Here is a 20509-nt window from a genome sequence, read left to right as displayed (position 1 = left end):
GGCATTCTACTGCTGGTTTTAGCAAGGGCTTTTTGAACTCCTCTGGCTCTGTGATCAGGCATTAAAGATGTAAGCTGTAGCATGATCCATTTAAGATACTGTGCACTACATTTTTCATGGTGGAATGGGGCTGCAATAAAAGTGACTGTCAAGTCACTGTATTGCTGTTCTCCTGGAAAAAAAAAGATAAGTTTCTTTACCATTACGTTTGGCATACTGGTTGTTTTTTAAAAAGCTTTTGTTTGGACTAAAATGTAGTGCTTTATGTATTTGGGCATATGGAAAGGCAAGACAATGTAAAATGTGTGTGGTTTAAATCACTAATTAGAGAGTTAGAGCTACAACTGTGAAACTTACTCCGTGCATCTTAATTGCTGTGAGTAATGCAAAAGCTTTGAAATGTAATCCTTGGGAATGCTTAAGATACTAATTATATTCCAACCAGGCAAGGTGCACTTGTTAGGAAACGAGTCTGAGCTGGTCCCTTGGAGAACGTGGTATTCCCAATGCCAAAGGCGGAGAAACAAACTCATTTCTAGGAAAATGAGCTACCCTCCAAAAGCAGGGACAGACTTCAAAGCGTAACCTTTTATGAGAAGGGGCACCTCAAGACGAACAAATCAAGACACAAATACACAGAGCACAAAAGCTCAAGAGCAGAAGAGCACTTAGGTTTGGCCCAGGCCTTGTTGTAATGGGTATTTAGAATCCTAAACTTGCTAATTGACAGTTAAATTGTGAAAACCAAGTATGTAAGCTGCAGATGCTGTCTTATGTACTCTCCCTTTGAAGTAGTAATTCTATTAGTCCTGGAGCTCCTAAGAGAATTTCCCATTTTGGACTTGTGGATCTTAGTTGCAAATATATTCCATTTTTTTTTCTGAATAATTTATATAGAAATAACTTGAAGTCATTATATCCAAGTTTCCTGATTTTCTGTTAGCTCTCCTGTAGTGTATATGTTAGTTAACCAAGCTAAGAATACTAAGAAACTTACTCTGCCTTTTATTCATCTCGTGAACAAAATGTGTCAGCTCTCATTGTGAAGGAGGACTGCCTCCTCCTGTTATTAGCATTTATTCTTCAGTCTCAGTCTGAGAATAAATTCCATTCATGGCAATACACTTTCTAGTGATAATATTAAGACTTATCTTTCAGCAATTTTTATTCATATCCAAATCTTATCCAGCCAGTTTCTAGTAGGGTCCCAGAAATACCCAAGTAAAACCATTCTTTCTCAAAAGTTGGGACTTAGATGGTGCTTCATTCATAATGTCCATTTTGTCTTGTCTTGTCCTTCTACAAGTACAGCTTAGCATGTTTGTGTTATTAATGTTTTTGGCGTAACTTATTATTCCAGTGTTTCTGTTTCCCCTCTAGTGCCTCATTTCATGTTTTAGGTCTCCATTTTTTGTTTCAGTTCCTTCTGTTTTTATTTACTGTTTCTTAAATCACCCGCAGCACCTCGGTTGTATTAGGAATGGTCCTTTTGTTAGTTTCAAGGCCCACCTGCTGGTTTGAATTACTACTACTTTAAAAAACAAACACAGCAAACCCTTGTGTCCATCTGCTCATTACATACCCATGTATTTCTGTATCCTTACTTACCTGGGTCTTCTTTCCCATTCATCTATGAATATTATAGAGGCTTTTCCCAATTTCTGCCATCATTTTTAGTTTAAATTGCTTATATAAATCTTGGCGGTGTAAGTTGTTGAAGATTATCTCTCCAGACACCGCAGTAAGGTTCTATCTGCAGAGGTGTTTTTTCCCCAATACATTTCAGTGGCTTACTATCTTAAAACTATTCTAAATTGGAAGTGAGTGCTGTTCATCTTTCAAACTTAATTCTCCTTTTTAATGTACTCTAAGAATACGACTCTATTTAAATAACCTAGAGCATGAAAGAGTTATTTTTGATCTGTTTCAGTAATAATTTTGCACTGTCTTTTGTTTTGATGTGAGGCCCAGTCACCACATTTTCTCTGGTTTTACTTGTCTTCCATATGTCAGATCCACACCTCACGGAAGCACAGTTCTCCAAAACCTGTTCTTCAGATTCGTCACAGAACAGCCCTGTTGGCATTCACACAACCTCCAGTCACAGAAACCTGTCTGTCTCCTGGTACTGGTGTAAATCTCTTGTTCTGAGGCTCACTCTTTGTTACCTCTTCTTACTACCTGTATCATAACCAACCATCCCTTAAGATATGTATTGGTTAGATAGTCACGTGTTTGGTATGATGATTGATACTGGAGTCATACAGCTTTGGAAGTTACATCATGCAATCATGAGCCTGGTTTTGTAAGTAGTTTTGTGCAAGCTGAAATTTGTCATGTTTAGGAAATTCTTACTGAGAGGGTCCTGATATTGATATCTGTATCGATACTGATATAGTATCGAACTGAATTTTTCATGTGGTATGTTGCATTTATATTCCAAATTCAAGTCTGTGTCTCCCTTCATGCCACTGTATTTGAGTGCCCTACCTTTTAAGTGTTGTGACTCCTTCCTTTCTATTGCTGCTGCCTTTCAATGATGACCTATTTGTGCCTTCAAGCTTAGAGTTATTTATTCTAATCTAAATTAGTAATTTAGATTAGTGTGTGTTTGTAGCACTGTGTAGTTGGATAAATAGTGTGTCTGGTGATGAGCTGACATTTAAAACAGGTTAAGTGATGGAGAGATAAAGAAGTGCCATCCATAGAGCTGAAGCACTCAGTCTGAGGAAGCAAGGCAGCAGTAAACAGCTTTCTTTTCCATCTGATCCTCAGAGAGGGTGCAGTGAATTGAGGTTACAAAGCAACTGTTCAAGCAGAATCTTGGGATGACTGTGGAATTTATTCCTTTAATGCAAATAGGTTAATCCGTAAATTCTATTTTATGAATCTGCTGTCCTTGATCTTTTGGAGTACTAATTTATGATTGCACAAGGATTGGAATGCTTGTGATACAAACCTGGAGAAATGGGCTGAGTAATAATAAAGTCACTTGATCTGAGAGAAACCTGGAGATAGAATGAAAGAAGAGGGTGTGTAATACCCCCTTATTTTCTCTCTCTCAATACCTAAGCCTAGTTTTTACTTCTGCACAATCTTCTGTCATTTCATGGCCATGTATTTCAGCTCGCTCCAAATGTCACTTGGTGTCTTTGCACACCTATGAGAGTGGTAGTTGTTAAACAGCATGGTCACAGTTTGACAGCTGATGTCAAAATACAGCACAGTGGTTTATTGTGTGCTGGGTGCACATGATGTTCCCGGTAGCTTCACTTGAGAATTATTATGCCAATGGCTGTTTTCTAAAGGTTTCTCCTACTCCTTTTTGACATTGGTCTGGCCTTTCTTCTCATGCTTATTTCCCCTTACTCCTTCTGAAGCATCTACGGGAAAATGAATGAGGAAACAAATTAATGGGATTGAGGAAGCCAAAGAGAGACAGGAACTGAATGTGCATTGTACACAATTCAGAGAACACGACTTTGGCTGAGGACAGCAGCTCTGGGCAGGTGACCTGGGGGTAGAAGAATTTTGATGGGTTAGGGTTTTTGTGTTAATGCTGTTAGGCAGTGAAAAGAGGGGCAACCTCTGGGGGAGTGACACTCACTTCAGAAACACCATGTGATCCCCTTTAAAAAAAAGCATGAGAACCTCATAGTAAAAAGCAGTATTTCTTTATAAATGTGGTCTGGAAAATTCTGTAGTACATCAGAAAGTGGTAACACCACAACTGAAGACTGCAGCCACCCTTTTTAGTATTGAAGGTAATGTTAAGTGCGTGCTTCAGTCTGACCTATAAAGTCACATCCACCCATTTCTACCTGAGCCAGTTCTGTTTCTGAAACAATATAGCAAAGATAGAAATATATGCATATTCTGCAGAGAGTACAGTGTGTTCTGGCGTTGTTTTGTTCACTCAATGGCAATTTAAAGGGTTTTCATTCTTAAACTCACCCTTTTGTGTAGATCTGGAGAAATCTAGTGCTGTCAGGGCACTTCACTGTATTAGATGTTAGCTCTCCTTCCCTTTTTGTACTGTCCCTGCTTAGCAAGGTTATTGCCAATGCTGCTTCAAAACATCCTTCAGGGAAAGTAAGTATAAATTATGGTACAGTCATGGACAATTTAGGTAGGCTTGCTCATGTTCCTTTATAGGAAGGGAAGCTACTGAAAATCACTTGTCTTCTTTCCTCCTATTCCTCCTTGGTCTTGCTTACTTCCCATTGTGGATTTTGTAGGACTGGGAGACTAATAATAATACACTAATCAGATGTTCTGCCTCATAACCTCTGAAACAAAGTTCCTTCCTGTTAACCTAATCATAACGCTTGTGGTGGCCCTGCAGCTCACAAGTTCCTGCTTTAGCAACGTTCTCTAATTCTCAGCCAGTGATGCTGAGTAAGCTTTAATTCAGGGCAGCGTTTGGTCCCCTGAAGCATTTGCTGAAGTTAGGGACCTTTAAGTGTGGCCTTTTCCATTTTCTAATGCTACTGTTGGGAGTATTATGGGCTGTAAGAGTCATTAGGATGTGGAGCTCTTTGGCATGTGGTGTTTCTGTCCATGTTGTTGGCTAAGTCAGGTTCATACTGTATTTATGAGAAGTGAAGTTAGTATTTCAGCTGATGGGGTAGGCAGCACCATGCTTGTGTTTGCTATGTCTGGGCTGCACTAAGGATCTATTGTGCTCATGCTAAAGCCCAATCCTTCCATTTAGGGAGTGATTTGAAAGTTTATGGTGGGAATGAATACATGTAAACAACAACTGCAGGTCTTGGCAAAGGTTTGGAATCAGGCTTTTAACCTTTGTTTCCCATATAATAATGTGAGTTGGTTGATTACTTCAGTATTGTAACCGGATCCTAACTGAAAACAATGCTGAGGTGCTGACTTGTTTTAAACACAGAAAATCTGGTCCACTCCTTTAGGAAGGTCCACTTAGTACATTGCCTGTAACCGTTTGGTTGTCTTTTAAAACTCAAAACCTCAAGTGCTTTTTGAGCTGTAAAGCTAATGAAGCGTGCGCTACTACATAGAGGCTTCAAATCCTGGTCTCTAGGGAGTTTTTTGAGTTACTTTTTGCAAAAACCAGAGCAGGTTGCTGTGCAGAAGTCCTTGGGAATTACTATTACTAGAAGAAAAAGGTCTCAAAGAGATTTCTTGTTTTAAAAGCATTACTATATATATATCTACATGCTAGAAATCTCTGTTTTCAATCAAAATGTTGTTCAAGAAACTAGGCTTGTCTGAATCAGCTGAACAAAGACTGTTTTAGTTATATTTTCAATGAATATTTTGAGTTAGTTTTGTAGAACCCAAAAGCTTTGACCAAAATTCTCGTATCAACGCATTTAGATGCACTAAATTGTAGAATTGTATTAACGAACTCGCAGTGCTGTGAGCTTTGCCTCCAAGTGAGCACTTTAACCTAAACCGCTCATTTTGCAAAGGAGCATTTCAGGTTACCCCCAGCTCTTTTTAAGCAGCTGAAACTGGTGTCATCTTGTTTCCATGCAGCGGTAAGAATGTATCTAAAACCATCCAAAATACGGCAACTTGTAAAAGGGTCAGATCTGACTTTTCTTTCAAGGTGACCTTGCATTTTTGTGTCCCCCCCTGCTCCAAGCCTGTCATGGTTTATCTTATAGACGAGTGAGCCACTCTCGTTTTAAAACACAAATCTTATTGAATTGAGCAAGCGATAGCAGATAAAAAAAACAGCGCTGGGTGCTCCAGGGAGTCTCTGCTTTGACCAAGAAGCACACCAGGTCTTTGGGAGGTTGTCCTTTATCCTTCTCGGTTCGGGACTTCAGCCAATCCTGTTGTTTCTTTCGCCCGGATGTTGATGTGGCTCTTCTCCGTTGCTTCCCTTTGTTGCTGGGGATCTCATCGTCGAGAGGTTCCGAGAAGTTCCCAGAAGTTTCGAGAAGCGTCCGTTACCAGCCTAATCATTATCGCAACCTCCATCCCTTGTATGTTGCATCAAGATATAACTTCGAACTACCTAACCCCCTCTTTTCCTTCTCATAATCTTTTGTAATAATACAATTAACTCCCCCTTCATAATGCACGAAGTACAATAGTTACAAAAAAGGAATATGGTTCCACATAGTGACAGTTACAGAGAGTTTCTTAGAGTGCAGCAATATTTCCCTTTAAACCTTTTGATGAACAAACCCCACACATTACAATTTCCCCCTTTTTCTTTTTCATCATTTTTGTTCATCAAATCGTCGTAACACATCTTGGCTTAACAGCAATGAACTTTCTTTTTCTATAGCTTCATATTTAGTTCCTATCAGCATTAGGTGAGCTGCTTCAAGTCTATTTTGTGCAATTTCTAATATTTTATTAAAAATACATGGTCCAAATGTTAATCCCAATATGATCAATATTAGGGGACCTGCTATTGTTGACAGCAAGGTTGTAAGCCAGGGAGATTGACTAAACCAAGATTTATACCAACTGCGTTGTGCCTCTCGTTCGTCTTTTTTCCACGCCTTCTCGTAATTTGGTCATAGTATCCCGTACAACCCCCGTGTGATCTGCATATATACAACACTCTTCCTTAAGTGCTGCACATACCCCTCCTTGTTGTAAGTACATTAAATCTAGTCCTCTTCAGTTTTGTAATACCACTTCTGACAGCGATCTAACAGATTTTTCTAAAGCAGTTATTGATTGTTCAACTCTTACCAGGTCCTCGTCTACTGCTATCCTTAGTGCTTTAAATTCTTGGCTTTGTTGTATCAATGAGGTTACTCCTGTGCCTACTCCCACGCCCCCTAAGATTATTGAAGTGGCTGTTGTTAATGCCGTAAATGGTTCTCGTTTAGTCAGGTGGTGTTCCTGAGTAATGTATGAATCGTAAACAAAGTTTTCAGGGTGATAAAAGATTTTAGGGACTATTGTTACTTGGACACAAAAGTCTGAGGATTCATTAAAGTGTTTTAATGCCAGGCAAGGTGTAACTCCTATAGCGGAGCAAACCCACTTGGTGTTATTAGCTGGTAATAACCATTGTGCAGGTCTTTCGCGTTTTTTCGGCCCCTTCCTATCAGTATTGGCACGATAACTGCCTTTTGTGTTCTGGAATTTTTCCTATACACAAGCCTTTTCCCGTCACTTGGGTTAATGTAATTCCTGGTTTTTCTGTGTCCCCGGGTTAGTACCATTTACGCGTCTAGGTTTCCTAGTTACTCCCACAGCCTCATAAAAGGGTGGTTTCACCCCATAACACAACCAACAGTGTTCCGTAAGATTTGGATTAGTTTTGTTCAACACCAGGTAACTAGTGTGCATCAACTTTCAAAGGGGGTTATTCTCAAGGGTTTCATCAGGAGTTTGGGTGATTTGAGTAATCTTCATTTCAGGAGTTATTGTTATATTGTTTATCTTAGGAATTCTCGTTGTACTGTCCGTTGTTTCCCCGGCCAAATCATCAGTTAATACCTGGTTAGGGCCTACTGGCAGTGGATCATTTGGGACTACTTCCTTCTTTATGAGAATTAAACCGCCTTTATCTGTCCCTGGTTCCGTATACCTCACTCCCCACACTCTTCCGATTATCCATCCTACGTCTTCGGGGTTGGTGACATTTAAGAAGAGGTATTTACAGTTTCCACGTCCTCCCCACCCTTGTGGTGGTCTACACCCATATGGACCCCACTGAACTTTTAGGTATTCGTCTATACCACTACCCGGTATCCAACCAGGGGCTATGGTCTCACAACCCCAATAACTGCAGTAATATTGATTAGGGTGGTTACAATATCCCTTTCCAGGATTCGAACTAGGGCACATATAAAATCCCAGGTACTCCCAGCATCGGGATCTCGGGACAAGCTGACATAGAGTAGCATTAAAGCTTGGTCCTCCTGGTGTTATTTGGGTTGTGATAACCTGTTGATCTTCAAATCGGAGTAGGGTCCACTTAAAAGGTTGGTGGGGTTGGTAGTTCATTCCCTTAGCCCATGTTTGTGGTAGACATATTATAAGTAGTATAAGCAGTGTGTCTAGGATGTGCCGAAAAGGGTGGAATCCTTTCCATTTCCCTGTTGTTAATAGTTTTGGGTTAATTGTACTAGTATTATCCCTCCATTTAGAACCTTGGGTATATTTTCCGTAGGGGATTTTCAAGTCCCTTTGAGTATTGAGGTGGTTCTTCCAGTACTCCTGTGTAGCTCCAATGACAGGAGTCAGTTCTCTGCAGTATTTTACCTCTCTACCTTGCTTGTCGACTCGGTTGCTTCGAGCCACGAGGGATAACATCTTCTCGGTAGCAGGGGTAGTCTTCAGGAGAGGGAGTACTATTTCGGGTGTTTGCCTCCGTTTATATAGCTCCCTTACCCAGTTCCTTTTTTGGAGTAACATTTTGATATATTTATATAACCCAATGTATTCTATTACCACCGTTCTCAGCACTCCTGTAGACAACTGATTTCACACCAATCTCAAAATGTTATTGTTGTTATTACGTATCCTAGTCCCCTCTATGTCCATTTAAACCTTCTTGAGGGTGACCTTCAGGTCTCCAGGTGGGCTCACAACTTCCCAAGACTGGTCCGAGTCTCTGATGGGTCCTTTTACACGGCTTGCATGAGTCCAACCCTTCTCTGCCGTCCGGATGGCGGTTTCTGTGGTGAGTAAAACAAGATAGGGTCCTTCCCAGTGAGGGATTAATGGGGATTCCTTCCAAGTTTTAATTAATACCCTATCCCCTGGTTTTATAGAATGAATGTGCATATTTAAAGGAGGTTGTTGAAGTATCATACCTCGTTTATGTAACTCCTCTCTTCGTTTGGTTAGATGAATTAGATATGGTTTTAACATTACGTCTTCAATTATTGGATGTTCAACTGGCATTTCCATATTATAAGGCATACCATATAACATCTCAAAGGGAGAAACTCCCAAGTCGGACCTGGGTTGTGTTCTGATATTTAACAAAGCTAATGGTAGACATTTAGTCCAAGAGAGTTTTGTTTCTATCATGATTTTAGTTAACTGTTTCTTAATTTCTCCATTAATTCTTTCCACTTGCCCTGAGCTTTGGGGATGCCACGGGGTGTGGTACTCCCATTTTATGCCCAGCTGATTCATTGTTTCCTTAATTACTTTTGAAGTAAAATGTGGGCCTTTGTCTGAGTCTATAACTTCAACAATTCCATATCTTGGAATTATAAGTTCTAAAAGAATTTTTACCACAGTTCGTGTCATTGCCCGGGAGGTGGGAAATGCCTCTACAAAATGGGTTAGATGATCTATGATCACTAAGAGGTATTTGTAGTTACCAATCTTAGGCATTTCAGTAAAATCAATCTGTATCCGTGAAAAGGGTCTTACAGCTAACTCGTGACCTCCTGGAATTGTTTTTCATTGATGTTGTTTGTTTACCTTTTGACAAGTTAAACAAGATCTTACTATTTCCTTTGCTATATCATATATTCCTATACACATATACTGCAGGGTAAATTGGTCGACAAGGGCTTGGCTTCCTCAATGTGTTTTTTCATGTATTCTCATCATAATTTGGCGAGCTAAGGTCTTTGGGACAACTTGTCTCCCATCTTCTAGTTTCCATTTTCCTTGTTGTTCTTCCAGACCCATTTTAGCCAATTTTTCTTTTTCTACTTGAGTAAACTTATGTGCATCGTTTATTTTCTCAGACTCCATAGGAAAGTTCTGCATTATTTTTATGACCTCTAGAGCTGCCCGTTTTGCCTCCATGTCTGCTAAATTATTTCCTCTTATTTCGAATGTTGTTCCTTTTTGATGTCCTTTTATATGGACTACCGCAATGCTTTCAGGTTCTCTCAGGGCCTGGAGGATTTGAATTATTAGCTCTTCATGGATTAGGCCTTTTCCTTGAGAATTTATCGATCCTCTTTCCTTCCAAATTTTTCCAAAAGTATGTATTACACCATATGCATATTTGGAGTCTGTATATATCGTGCCCCGTCTATTCTTTAATAGATTCAAGGCCTGTAATACTGCATATAGCTCACATGCCTGCGTGGACCAGCTGGGGTTCAGGGTCCCGATTGCACAACGCTAAAGTTTCTCCCATCTATAATGGCATATCCTGACTTCCTTCTCCCTTCTATCATTCTTGAAGAACCATCTACAAAGAGTTTTTCGCCCCCTATTAATTATTCTTCCTCCAAATCTGGGCGTATTTTTACTTGTTCCTCTATATTATGTATACAATCATGTGATAATTCTTGAGTCGGTTCCCCATAGAAAAATTGGGCGGGGTTTTGAAGGCTCGTGCTTTCTAATTCCAATTTAGGAGAAGAAATTAGAATTCCTTCATATTTGAGGAGCCTAGTATCAGTAATCCATTTGTCGGCCTTTTGTTGTAGTATTCCCCGAATATCTCTTAGTAGTCGGGGCTTTTAGAGATAATATACCAGTGACTCTTTCTGGATCTAATTTTTTGTTCCTTTGCTGAGCCAGTGTCCCAGATATTTTACTTCCTCCTCCACAAACTGTAACTTCGATTCAGATACTTTCAATCCTTGTAAACTTAAAAAAATTAATAATCTAATACTTTTTCACTGAACATCCTCCTCTTGTGCCCCCGCTAATAACAGATCATCAACATATTGTATTAATGTCACATTACTCCCTTTTTCGTATTTTTGTAATATCTGCTCTAAGGCTTGTCCAAATAGGTTAGGGGATTCTGTGAAGCCCTGAGGGAGAACTGTCCACCTTAATTGCTGCTTCCAATGTGTCTCAGGGTCTTCCCATTCAAAAGCAAAGAAATCCCTACAGTCCTCTTGTAAAGGACAGGCCCAAAACGCATCTTTTAAATCTATTACACTATACCAACAATCTTTGGGATTTATTTTGCTCAGGATTGTATATGGATTTGCTACTACAGGGAATCTAGAAACAGTTCTTTTATTTATTTCTCTCAAGTCGTGGACCAACCTGTATTTTCCATCTGCTTTTTTCACAGGTAAGATTGGAGTATTGAAAGGGGACATACAGGGCTCCAACCGTCCCTTTTTAAGTAAACAATCTACTTCAGGTTTTAATCCCCACCGTCCCTCTTCCGAGAGAGGATATTGTTTGATCCTGACAGGTTTATCTGGGTCTCTAATTGTTATTGAAAAGGGTTTGATGTCCAATTTTCCTATTGTGTCAGGATTATGCCATACTTCCGGATTTATCTTTTCCCATTCTACTAATCGAAGGGGACATAATTTTACTTGCAGTTCCTCATTTTGAACTTCTAAACTAATTCCTAATTCTATCATTAGATCTCTTCCCAAAAGATTGTAGTCTGCCTCAGGTATGAGTAGCAGCGACCCTACCCCAATTTTAGAACTTGTTTCAAACATCACATCTTTAATTACAGGCACCCCAAAGGGTTCCCCTTTTGCCCCTATAACTTGTACAATTCCTGAAGATTTTTTACAGCCCCAAGGAAGTCTTTGAATGGTCGATCGCTCCACCCCTGAGTCCATGAGGAACTCGATTTCTTGTTGCCAGGGACCCACTTTAAGTTTTATCAAGGGCTCTTTGGTCTCTCGAGTCCCCAGCAAATAGAGCCCCTGACCCCCTCAGTCCTCCCTCCACATTTTCTCATCAGCTATACACTTCCTACATTCACGTCTCATGTGGCCTTTGCCCCCACAATAGAAACGTATCAGTTGTTCCCTCTCTCTTTCCCTGGGAGGGCCTTTAAATCCTCGATCCTGCTTATATTCAGGCTTTCTCCTGGATATTCCCCTTCCCAATTCCTTTTGTCCCTCTCTAACAGCCGCCACTAACATTCGTGTTTGTCTCCTATGACTTTCTTCTAACACTCTGGCCTGTCTCTTATTTGTTTCTTCTTCTCATCTTACATATAGCTTCTGAGCTTCTCTCAATAATTCATCAAGCCCTCTAGCCTGCCAGTCATCCAGTTTTTCCAATTTCTTTCTCGTATCTATCCATGAACTAGCTACAAATTGGGCCTTAATCAATGCTTGTCCAACAGGCGTGTTGGGGTCCACTCCTGAATACAGCTGGAAACTCTTTCGCAAGCGCTCCAGCCATTCTGTGGGAGTTTCGTCCTTTTTCTGATGTTCACTAAAAGCCTTATTGATATTCTGGCCTCTGGGGACTGAGTCTCTTATACCTTGGATTATTTTAGTCCTCAGATCTTGCATATGACCCCCCTGTGTATTTCGTTTTGGTTATTCCAATTAGGTCTCTGTAGAGGCCCTTTTGTATCAGCTGCAGGACCCTGCTGGTGTTGGTGGTCCCATATTCTCATACCAGCTTTCCTAATCATATCCCTCTCTTCGGCCGTAAACAAAATTCCCAGTATAGCCTGCAACTCTTCCCAAGTATATATATTAGGTCCTAGGAATTGATCTACTCTCTCCGCGACCCCCAAGGGATCTTCCAACAAAGTCCCCATTTCCTTCTTGAATTCCCTAGCATCTGCTGAATTTAAGGGTACTGAAACATATCCCATTTCTGGATGTGCCCCTCCCACTGATATTTCCCTTAAAGGATATAGCGGGGCTTCAGTCTGTTTCTTACTTTTGCTTCGTGTGACTGGTCCCTCGGTCTCAAGAGTATCAGGGGGTGCCTCTGGGTCCCTCGGAACGTTAGAAGGATTCTCGGGTGGAGGTGAAGGCTGAGGTGGAGGAGGAAGAGGTATATACGGTGGGGGCGACATAGGAACCTCCTCCTCTGTCCTAGTCTTTTTTCATCCCCCTTTTTCTTTGAAGGGGTATAGATTGGCCCTAGTCTCTGATCCTGTCCACAATTGGGCATATTCACTTTCTTCCAAATCAAAAGGCTCTTTCGAATTGACATATATATTCAGGGCCTGACATATCCAATTTTCAAAAGACCCATATACTGGCCAATATAGGTGATCAGTCCTAATCTGTTTACCTCCCCATACTTCCATACAATAATGTATCATTTTTGCCCTATCTTTCCCTTTCCTGGAGGGATAATCATTCTAATACTTAATCATTAAACCTAAAGGACTATCTGGAGGTATCTGAGGTAACTTTAACCTCTCCTTAGAACCTCCCATGGGATCATAAACCTTGCTCTTTTTTCTGTCCCATCTTCCGGTGTGCTTTGTTTCACGCAGTCTTTCGTATGCCCTCTCCTCGTGGCCCAGTCCCTGGAAGGAGATGGGAACCGCACTACTAAGAGGTCCACGCTCCCTTCGTCTGTACCAGGACGTCTCACTCATGCACACACCAGGATTCCAACCCCAACCGAGCGGATCTCAGTTTCGCAATATACTCACGTCCTCGTTTCTGTCCTCTTCGTTCGGGCTTCGTGCACAAAAATTAAAGGGTTGCCGGCTTCACCTTTTATCTGCTACTGAACTTTAGGTTCGTCGGTGGAGAAACTGGCGGACTGAATCACAAACAGGGGGCCACTCCTGTGAGTGCGGCTCCCCCCCCAGGATGTGAGTCCCGTCAGAATTTCTCCATCCGAGTCACGGCACTGATTTGTTATAGACGAGTGAGCCAATCTCATTTTAAAACACAAATCTTATTGAATTGAGCAAGCAATAGCAGATAAAAAAAAACAGTGCTGGGTGCTCCAGGGAGTCTCTGCTTTGCCCAAGAAGCACACCGGGTCTTTGGGAGGTTGTCCTTTATCCTTCTCGGTTCGGGACTTCAGCCAATCCTGTTGTTTCTTTCGCCCGGATGTTGATGTGGCTCTTCTCCGTTGCTTCCCTTTGTTGCTGGGGGTCTCATAGTCGAGAAGTTCCGAGAAGTTCCCAGAAGTTTCGAGAAGCGTCCGTTACCAGCCTAATCATTATCGCAACCTCCATCCCTTGTATGTTGCACCAAGATATAACTTCGAACTACCTAACCCCCTCTTTTCCTTCTCATAATCTTTTGTAATAATACAACTGACTCCCCCTTTATAATGCACGAAGTACAATAGTTACAAAAAAGGAATATGGTTCCACATAGTGACAGTTACAGAGAGTTTCTTAGAGTGTAGCAAGCAATATTTCCCTTTAAACCTTTTGATGAACAAACCTCACACATTACAGTTTACAACTTTAATATGAAGGAAATCAGCCAGGTTGTTAGAATTAATGCTTTTTTTAGTGGGGGAAAGAAAAGGAAAAAGCTGGTTATTTTCTTACTTTTCTAACCCAACCCCCCCCAATTTTTAACCGAAAGTAAACCGCTCTGCCGTGTCTACAGTGCCAGCTGTACGGCTTTCTCAAAGGGGGGGGTAAAAAAGGGAGAAAACACAAAAAAGGAGCTAAACTTTGTTAAAGGGACTGACTGTGGCGACCGCGCTGGAGCCGGGGCTCACGGTGCCGAGGCCGCGGCGGCAGTGTGTCCCGCCGGTGCGGAGCGGAGCGGAGCGGTGCCGCGCTGTGCCGTGCCGCGGTGCCGCGCCGTGGTGTGCTGTGGTGCCGCGCCGCGCTCTCCTCCCGCTCTCTTTCTCTTCCCCCCTCCCTCCCTCGCTCTCCCGCTCTCCCTCTCTCTCTCTTACACTGCCAGCCCCTGATGTGATGGCGAAGAAACCCCGTTGACAAGGCACTGCTTTTTCATGACGGTGAGTTTCCCTTTGAGTGTATTATAATTTTGTGATAAAAATTTCAAGGAAAAAAAAACCCACACAACCTCCTTCCTCCCTTCCTTCGGGGAGGGAAAAGAGAAGGGGGGGTGGGGGGGAGAGGAAAATCTATCTCCAGACAGACAGAAAAGAAAGAGGAGCAAATTAACAACCAGGAGTTGCCAAAACCAGGATATTAGGTTTCAGCCCAGAGAGCTATTGGCTCTGGGGCTATGTATATAAATATATATCCAGAGAGAGAGAGAGAGCGAGCGAGAGGGGAGACGAGGAGGAAGAAGAGGGTTATTTTGTGGGTGGCTGTTGTTTGGGCAGATGTGGCTTCACATGGAAATGAACTATATATCTATATATATTTATTCTTCCGCGAGGTTGGTGGTGGTGGCTGCTGAGGGCACGTAAAAAAAAAGTTGTTTCTTAAAATAAAGGCGGAGGGGTGTGTGTGTCTGTGTGTAGAAAGGAGAGATAAGGTTTCAGGTCCAGGCTGATAGCTGCAGAGAGGGGAGAGGTTTGGGGTGGGTTGTGTGGGTTTTTTTTCCCCCTTCTTGCTGATGCCATGCAAATTGAGGAGAGGAGGGAAGGAAAAAAAATCTCTTTTAATGACTCATTGATTGAGCCGGTTTAAAATTAGTTGTTGTTGTTGTCTTCTTTTTTTTTTCCCCCTCTCTCTATTTTCCGCCCCCTTGACGGCCATCAAGAGAGGGATGGAAAGAGGAGAGGAGGGAGTGTGTGTGTGTGTGTGTCTATGTGTGAGTGCGAGAGAGTGAGAGAGGGGGATAGAGAGAGTGTGTGAGGGAGAAAGAAAAATAATCTTTTCAAATCTCCTCCCTCTTTTTTTTCCCCCCTCGTTCCTTTGCTTTTCCTCTAAAGCTCTGTGGTCTGTGAAACACTCTTTCATCCTCCTCGTCGGGAAAATGGAGACACTCCGTCCCTCTCCCGGCCGCGCGCCTGGGAAGGATTTTTCTTGCCTTTTTCCCCTTTTTTCACTGCCGGCTCGATTTTCGCCCCTTTCCCCCGGCCGCTCGCCACCACCCTCACCTTGCCGTTTCTTTCTCACATGCCTGCCTTCTGGGGATCTATTTCTTCGCTTTTCCTCGTTTTCGGTGCCGCCGATTAAGATTTCGATGCGATTCGTTTGAGCCTTTTATTTGCCGTTTCCTCGGGATCGCTCCGTGCCGCCCGCTTCTAACCGAGCGATGGAAGCGGTGCTGCTTTTTGTGGGTGCGCGGTAGGTTTGGGGCTAATGCGCTTTTTTCCCCCTCCTTTTCGGCAATAATTTTTCCGCCTTTTTGTTTTTTCTTCGTTTTTACATATTTTTTTTTTTCCTTCTTTTGGAGATGTATTTTTATTGTAACGCCTTTTTAAACCATACCAATAAACCGTCTTTTTCTGGAGTAACCCGCTTGGCTTTGCTGTGGAGTGGATGTGAATCCTTTGTGCTGCTGGGATGATTTTCCGCACAAGAAACGTTGCTTTATAAATAGTTATTTTTATTTGGGTTTTAAACCAGGAGGTAGTTGTGGAGGGGATTTTTCCGAATTCCTCACAGTTTATCGGGTTATCTGGGGCGTTAGCGCTTTAAATTGTAATTTTTGCTATTAATTGCAAAATTCATGGCTGAAAGGGGATGTAACGTTAAGACTTGGGTAGAATTAAACGATTTATAAAGGGCACGTTTGTGTTTACCCAGACCTTGTTCTTAATCCCTGGGAGCCGGGACGGGACGCGGAGGCCTTCGCTTTTCCGCTCTGCTCCGCTCCCCGGGGCTCGGCACAACCCGGGTGAGGAGGAGCAGAGGAGCCGTGCTCCGGCCGTGCCCGGCTCGGCGGCCGCTGAGTGCGAGCGGGGGAGCAGGGGAAGATGGCGCTGTCTGGCTCCCCGCCAGCGTTTGTTGCGCAGTTTCGCTCCATCTCTCCTCCCCCACGGGCGCCATTTTAGGGTCCTTTCAGCTGTCGCCGCGCGGGGCGTTGCCGTCGCGCCCCGTTCGGGCCGTTTGTGTGTCTCGGGAGCGTTTTCTCTGTCGGGCCTTGAAAGCGTCTCCCCGAAATAACTCGCTTTTCTCCCCACTGCTTCCTTCTCTGTTTGCCGTGAGGGGTTAATGGGGGTGTGCTCTGGGGAGAGAAGGATTCCTGGCTGTGGGTTGGTTTGGGATGGGTCTGTTGGGAACGGGCCCGTCGCCCCGAATCGCTGCCTACTTATGCTTCCCCCCCATCTCTTCGGTAGTGTGGGTCTTGGTCCTGTGAAGGGTTAAACTGGCTTGGCTCAGAAAGGCCTGTGGTCCCGGCTTAAACCGTGTAAACGTCACCTGAGAGCTTGTGGTGTTTTCCTGTGGTGTATTTCATGTATGTTTCTTGACATGAGATGCGTTCAGAGTGTGGGAAGTAAAAGGACTTGAAAGAACATCATCTTCCGTGAAAAATACAGTGTCATTCAAAAAAGACAAAATGCTCGTTAAAAAATGCTGTAATGGAGCAGATAGGGCAAAGTAGTGGTGGTTACAGAGCTTCCAGTGCCCTTAGAAGTGCTTGCAAAAATAAAGGTGTAAGAACCTTTGGTGGGTGGATAAATAGCTGATTTTGTTGCTGTTACTTTCTCATTGTTTCAAGGTTTTCTCACTCGTTTATGTCATAAAAATGTCATATGCTTCATAGGAAGCAGTGCTTTTTCCAAATAATTCCAGTTTGGCAGCTCCACTGATGTGCTTTGTAAGCTTGGTTTTGGTGCTGGCTTTTAGGGAGAGTGTTGAAATCTCCTGTTTTGTGATCAAAACTGCCCCTTTTTTGTTTGGTTTCTCCGTTTGTGTGTAATCTGATCAATGCTCATGAGGCCCGAGTTTCATCTCAACAACATCTGCATTGAGGAGCAGCCAGTATGCCGCCAGACCAAGTCACGCTGCGCCCACTGAGGAGTGGGGGATGCTCGTGCGGTTCCTCCTCCTATGCTTGTGATGGATGAGAGCAGGGATTCCCCATGCCCTGTGCTCATTCCTGAAGGAAGCAGGAGGCTTTCTCAAATTCGGGATTAATTCTGAGACCCTTTAAATCCTTTGCCTGTTGGAGCTGAAGGGTTTTCAATGACTTCTTGTGAAATACACACTTTTATTGCTTGTTTGGATCCAAACTGGCTTTTCGAAAGACTTTAATGGGGACAACCTCGTTAACATTGTAGGGGGTTAAACAATACATCTGCTAAAGCTTCAATTGTTACAGATCCATTGAGTGTGGAGCAGAGTATTTGTTCACACACTTCCTAAAGCTTATTACAAGGAATTTGCTCCTTCTTGTAGTGATTGTTTTGCGTATTTGTTAACAGTAGTCTTGGGATCAAGATAGTGGTTTTTTAGTGGTGCTGTAGTTTTATACAGTAAAATTATTATGCACTAATGGCCGGCAGAACATGGATTTTTTTATTAATTCATGAAAATAATGAAGACATGACAAAAATGTGATAAACCGTACCAGTTTATGTTCTCCCAGGGCTTAATACTTGCCAAATGATTGTGTATCCTTTCTGAGCTGCTTGCATTAAAGCAAACCGTATTCTCCTCTTGAGCTGAGATATTTGATGGGTAGTATTTAAATGCACTAGATCTTTTTAGACTTAGTTCTTTGGCCATTGTCTGAGTTTAAAGGTTTCTGTGGTTGCAGCTAGTCCTTTGCATTTCGCATAGCTGGTTTGTGGTGTTGGAGTGCAGAAGCTCAAGGTGTTGATACACTAGTCTAGTTGCACTTCCATTGGTGCACCTTGTCTTATTCACTAGTATGATACTCATGTAGTTTTAAGCGTGTTCTTTGTTAATACTCTGAACACTTGCCGTGTATATTATACCTGTATTATTGAGTTGATAACACTCTTGGGATATGTGTGGCCTCCATAAAGTTTGACGACAGAGATTTAAGTCCATAGTCTACAGCTGAAGAGCTTTGCAGACTCAGATGCGTTGATCCGCTCCTTGGGCATTCATTGTACTCTTAGGTGTATTTTCAGAGTTCCCAGCAAAGTTCATCTGCAAATGTGTCTGTAATGGACAACGATTGTGCCTTTTCATGCTGTTAGGCTTGCGAGAAGTCTAATGGCTGGTGCTTTTTAGCATATGTATAAGCAGTGAGAGTGTGAAAGTGTGTCAAGCCTAAGTAACAGATGCAGTCCAGGCAGAAGAGCCTCTTTGATAATGTAGTTTATCCTGCTCAGAAAGCTGGCATCATTTCTTCCAGGAATAAGCTGCATCTGTGCTTGAAAGGTTTTGGTTTTTATGGTTATGTTTCTGGTCCAGCGTAGACATGGGAGCTGTCTACAAAACCAAGTGTGTTTTGCTTTCTTCTAGCAGAGAAAAGCAGCAAGATCATAAACTGCCCTAACACTGGTTGTGACCTGCAGCTGTTGTAGTTTGAAAGTTGCAGTATGTAGTATTGGTGAAGCCCTTGTTGCATCAACATAAATGCATAAACACCAGCCTGAACTGATGGGGTTTTTTTTCAACATCATCATGTAGATAAATGATGCTTTAAAATGTTCACTTGCCCCTGCTGTCATTGTTGGAAAAACAACTACTGGGTCTGTGCTGATTTTGCTTTGAGAATCACTGAGATTTTACACAAAATAAAAACTGACATGATTAACAGATAAGGGGTTTTTATTGCTTTCTTTTTCTTGCACTACTATTAAAATGTTCTAGAGCTACTTCTGATGTTACTTTGAGTAAGGGAATGCTTAACAAGAGGAAGAGCAAGTAAGTAAGTGAGCAAATCACTGTCAAAGCTTAATAGAATAGCCTTTCCTTCATCAAAGGTGTTAAGAAATGGCAGTGAAGAGAGGGGAGTCCAGGGAGAAAGCTTTAACTTCATTGCAAGGAACAGTAATTCGTGTAAGGCTGATCTTGTCTCAGGTGGAGCTTGAAATAGTTTTGCTGTGAACTTAATCCAAGTGCAGATTTCCAAGGTTGGATGCTGAAGGTGTCAGCTACAGAAAAAATCTTGGCTCCCAGGGAAGCAGGTGGCAGTATCTCCTTTGGCTTCAACAAGGATGAGATTGGCAGTGGGGAGGATTTTCAGCCTGGTTTTGGGGTCATTAATCCGGACTGCACTGCTGAATTAGTTACACGTGTGTCAATTCATTGTATTCAAATTCCGGTTGATTTCCCAAACATAGTAACCAAAAGGAGTATAAATCTCTGTTCAGCTTTCCTTACTGGCAGCTGTTAGCTGATACTAGCTTGGGGGAACCATAACTGTGGCAAGGTAACCTTTTTTATTGCCATTTTATTTTTAATTTAAACTAGTATGGATTAGAGTGGCAATGAAAAGGTATTAGTTGGGCATTGGTTCATAATTCATTGAGAAATGATTATAAGTTCATAAGGCAGTTATGTTCTGGGACTGCATAAGTGAGTTTTCAGGATCTTTGGAACTGATCTGCACAGGACGAGAAGCACCATAACACAGGTACTCACTAATAGGATCATCTGAAGAACTCGGATGACTCAACATTTCTTGAATTGACTCAACATTTGTTGAAGATTCTGGTGCACAAATGACATCTGCTAATATGTTACTGCATACGGTAGTTACTAGAAATACTTCAGAGCATCTAACTTCCTTCGGGCAGGCAAGTATTTCTCTCCTAAGGAGCTCTTGAGATTATGCCTCCTCCTTTTCCTCTTTTGGGATGAAACCAGGACCTGGTTTATGAATACTGAGATTCCTGAAGAATTTTGGTGTATGCAGTGGAGGTGCTTAGAAGACGGAGCCAAAGATAGGCCGTAAGCATAGCAGTGAGGATAGTCCCTGCTGGGAAAATTGACCAAGCCGTGTGAATCCCATGCGGTAGGTAAGCATCCTGACTTCCAGGCTGCCAGTTTCATTGTGTGCTTTAAAGAGTTCTGTTCCCAGGTGAAAGTCTGGTCAAAGTACAGGTGTTACCAAGAAGGGCTCTAGGTGCA

The 20509-nt window shown here is 42.3% G+C and overlaps 2 protein-coding genes across 8 annotated transcripts in view; one reads left to right on the top strand and one right to left on the bottom strand.

The window, feature by feature from the left end:
* Positions 1 to 20509, top strand: part of BICRAL (BICRA like chromatin remodeling complex associated protein) — a 55951-nt gene that overhangs the window by 3349 nt on the left and 32093 nt on the right. Inside the window, exon 1 of one of the 4 annotated variants that reach the window (XM_080615658.1) lies at positions 14411 to 14553. The exons of 1 other annotated variant lie outside the window; for it this stretch is intronic. The gene's annotated coding sequence lies outside the window, so the exon portion shown is untranslated. Of the gene's footprint in view, positions 1 to 14410; positions 14554 to 20509 lie in introns of those variants that run through there. 2 more of the 4 variants (XM_080615660.1, XM_080615659.1) reach the window with 2 other exon arrangements.
* LOC308219985 (uncharacterized protein) lies at positions 5661 to 13413 on the bottom strand (the record flags this gene model as incomplete). 4 transcript variants are annotated; one of them, XM_080615664.1, is made up of 3 exons in its annotated part: positions 5661 to 8633; positions 12541 to 12637; positions 13061 to 13213. In XM_080615664.1, the coding sequence occupies 3 exons, from the start codon at positions 13211 to 13213 to the stop codon at positions 8500 to 8502; spliced, it is 384 nt and encodes a 127-aa protein (XP_080471790.1). In that variant the 3' UTR covers positions 5661 to 8499. The 4 variants fall into 4 exon arrangements, 1 of the variants encoding a protein (XP_080471790.1); XR_013956615.1 differs by lacking the exons at positions 12541 to 12637; positions 13061 to 13213 and adding an exon at positions 13271 to 13413; XR_013956616.1 differs by lacking the exon at positions 13061 to 13213 and adding an exon at positions 13271 to 13395 and having other exon boundaries at positions 5661 to 12637.

Source organism: Psittacula echo (genome assembly GCF_963264785.1).
Source record: "Psittacula echo genome assembly, chromosome: 4".
Classification (NCBI taxonomy): Eukaryota; Metazoa; Chordata; class Aves; order Psittaciformes; family Psittacidae; genus Psittacula; species Psittacula echo.
This window is presented reverse-complemented; position numbering and strand designations above follow the sequence as displayed.